General features: G+C 41.7%; 1 protein-coding gene across 1 annotated transcript in view; it reads right to left on the reverse strand.

Annotated features, from left to right (window-relative positions):
* Positions 1-1409, reverse strand: part of GIGYF2 (GRB10 interacting GYF protein 2) — a 65266-nt gene that overhangs the window by 46738 nt on the left and 17119 nt on the right. Inside the window, exon 6 of the mRNA XM_010143130.1 lies at positions 1250-1290. Within this exon, the coding sequence (XP_010141432.1) occupies positions 1250-1290 (41 nt within the window). The remainder of the gene's footprint in view (positions 1-1249; positions 1291-1409) is intronic.

A 1409-nucleotide genomic window follows, 5' to 3' on the forward strand; every position in this document is an offset into this window, starting at 1 on the left:
CAGAGAGGATCGTAAGAGCTCTGAAAGCAAACATGGTAATTTAAAACTCCTAAGGCATGTGCCACCGTGGTAATCTGGAAGATTATTAAAATGGCAATTTATGCTACTCAAGAAAATTATTGACAGCTAAGCAGGGATTAAAACAAACTCTTGTCAACTTCTAATTGCAACTGTATCTCTTTGGTTTTATCCTGGAATTCATCCTGCAACTGTCTTTTCTGACCATGCTTTATCAATATGCTCACTAAGGAAAATATTTAGCCAGGACTCCTTGAGCAAAGACCAGAAGATCCTCTGGCTCCTTAAAAAGAGCACACAGATTGTCAGCAAGCTTCTACTTGCCCAAAACCCCTCACTAAGCAGAGCTGTGGTACCTGCAGATGGGAACATGCCCAGAGGAAGAGCAAGGTCGTAGCAGAGAACAATCACGCATGATCCCACGAAGCAGAAAATCACTGCAGATGCCATATAACCAGTTGAAAGAGGACAACTTCCTTGAACGTTCCCACCACTCTCAGAACACAGATTTTATTTAAAGGGAATGGCCCATCTCCAGGATGACAACGCACTCCAATTCCAGCCCATCTGAACATTCAGACAGACGTACTGGGTCACAACTAAAGACCCAGTATTCTGCCTGAACATGGTCAGCGTGAAGCATTTAAGAAACAGGACAGGGGAGGAACAGCAGAGAAGGGGACCAGATAACCTGAATAAATACAAGATTTGTATGATGATTTAAACTGCTTTGACAGTCAATCCATCAGCATGGGAACCTGAAAACATTGCTGCTGGGGTCTACATCACACTAGCAAGCATTTAAAAAAACTAACCATGCACATGGTCCAGAATTCCCGGCTACCAAGGTACCTAGCAAAGACCAGCAATGTTTAAAAGCTGCACTGAAATGGCATATTGCCCCAGCGTGGTGGTGAATCAGTACAGATGCCTTCAGAGGTACCAGAATTCAGTTCCACCTGTAGACATCATCATAAGCAAATAAATAGAACCTACTTAGTGCAGACTTTTCTTATCTAAGACATTTAAAATTCTAATACAGAAAAACAACACCAAGTAAGAAAAACAAAGCTTTGAGAACACATTTAGGTAACCTGGCACAGTGTCATGAATCCTGCATCAACGACGTACTTGGAGCAGTAAGAAAGGTTTATGTACATATCGGTCCCTTCCCCAAAACACACTCTGCTCCTCCCTCCCATTTTCTGCCCATACAGTAACAAAATCATACCTGGATCTTTTCGCCCCGGTTTTTCAAATCGTCTGTCTCCCCTAGAAAGGCAGAACAGAAGTTTCAAATAACGTTTTGGATCTATTCCACTCATTTTAGGCATGGCTTTTTTTTTACTTGGCAGGGGGCTTTTTTTTAAAAAAAAAAAAAACAAAACAGA

The sequence above is a fragment of the Buceros rhinoceros genome, unplaced genomic scaffold (genome assembly GCF_000710305.1).
Source record: "Buceros rhinoceros silvestris isolate BGI_N320 unplaced genomic scaffold, ASM71030v1 scaffold3159, whole genome shotgun sequence".
Lineage (NCBI taxonomy): Eukaryota > Metazoa > Chordata > Aves > Bucerotiformes > Bucerotidae > Buceros > Buceros rhinoceros.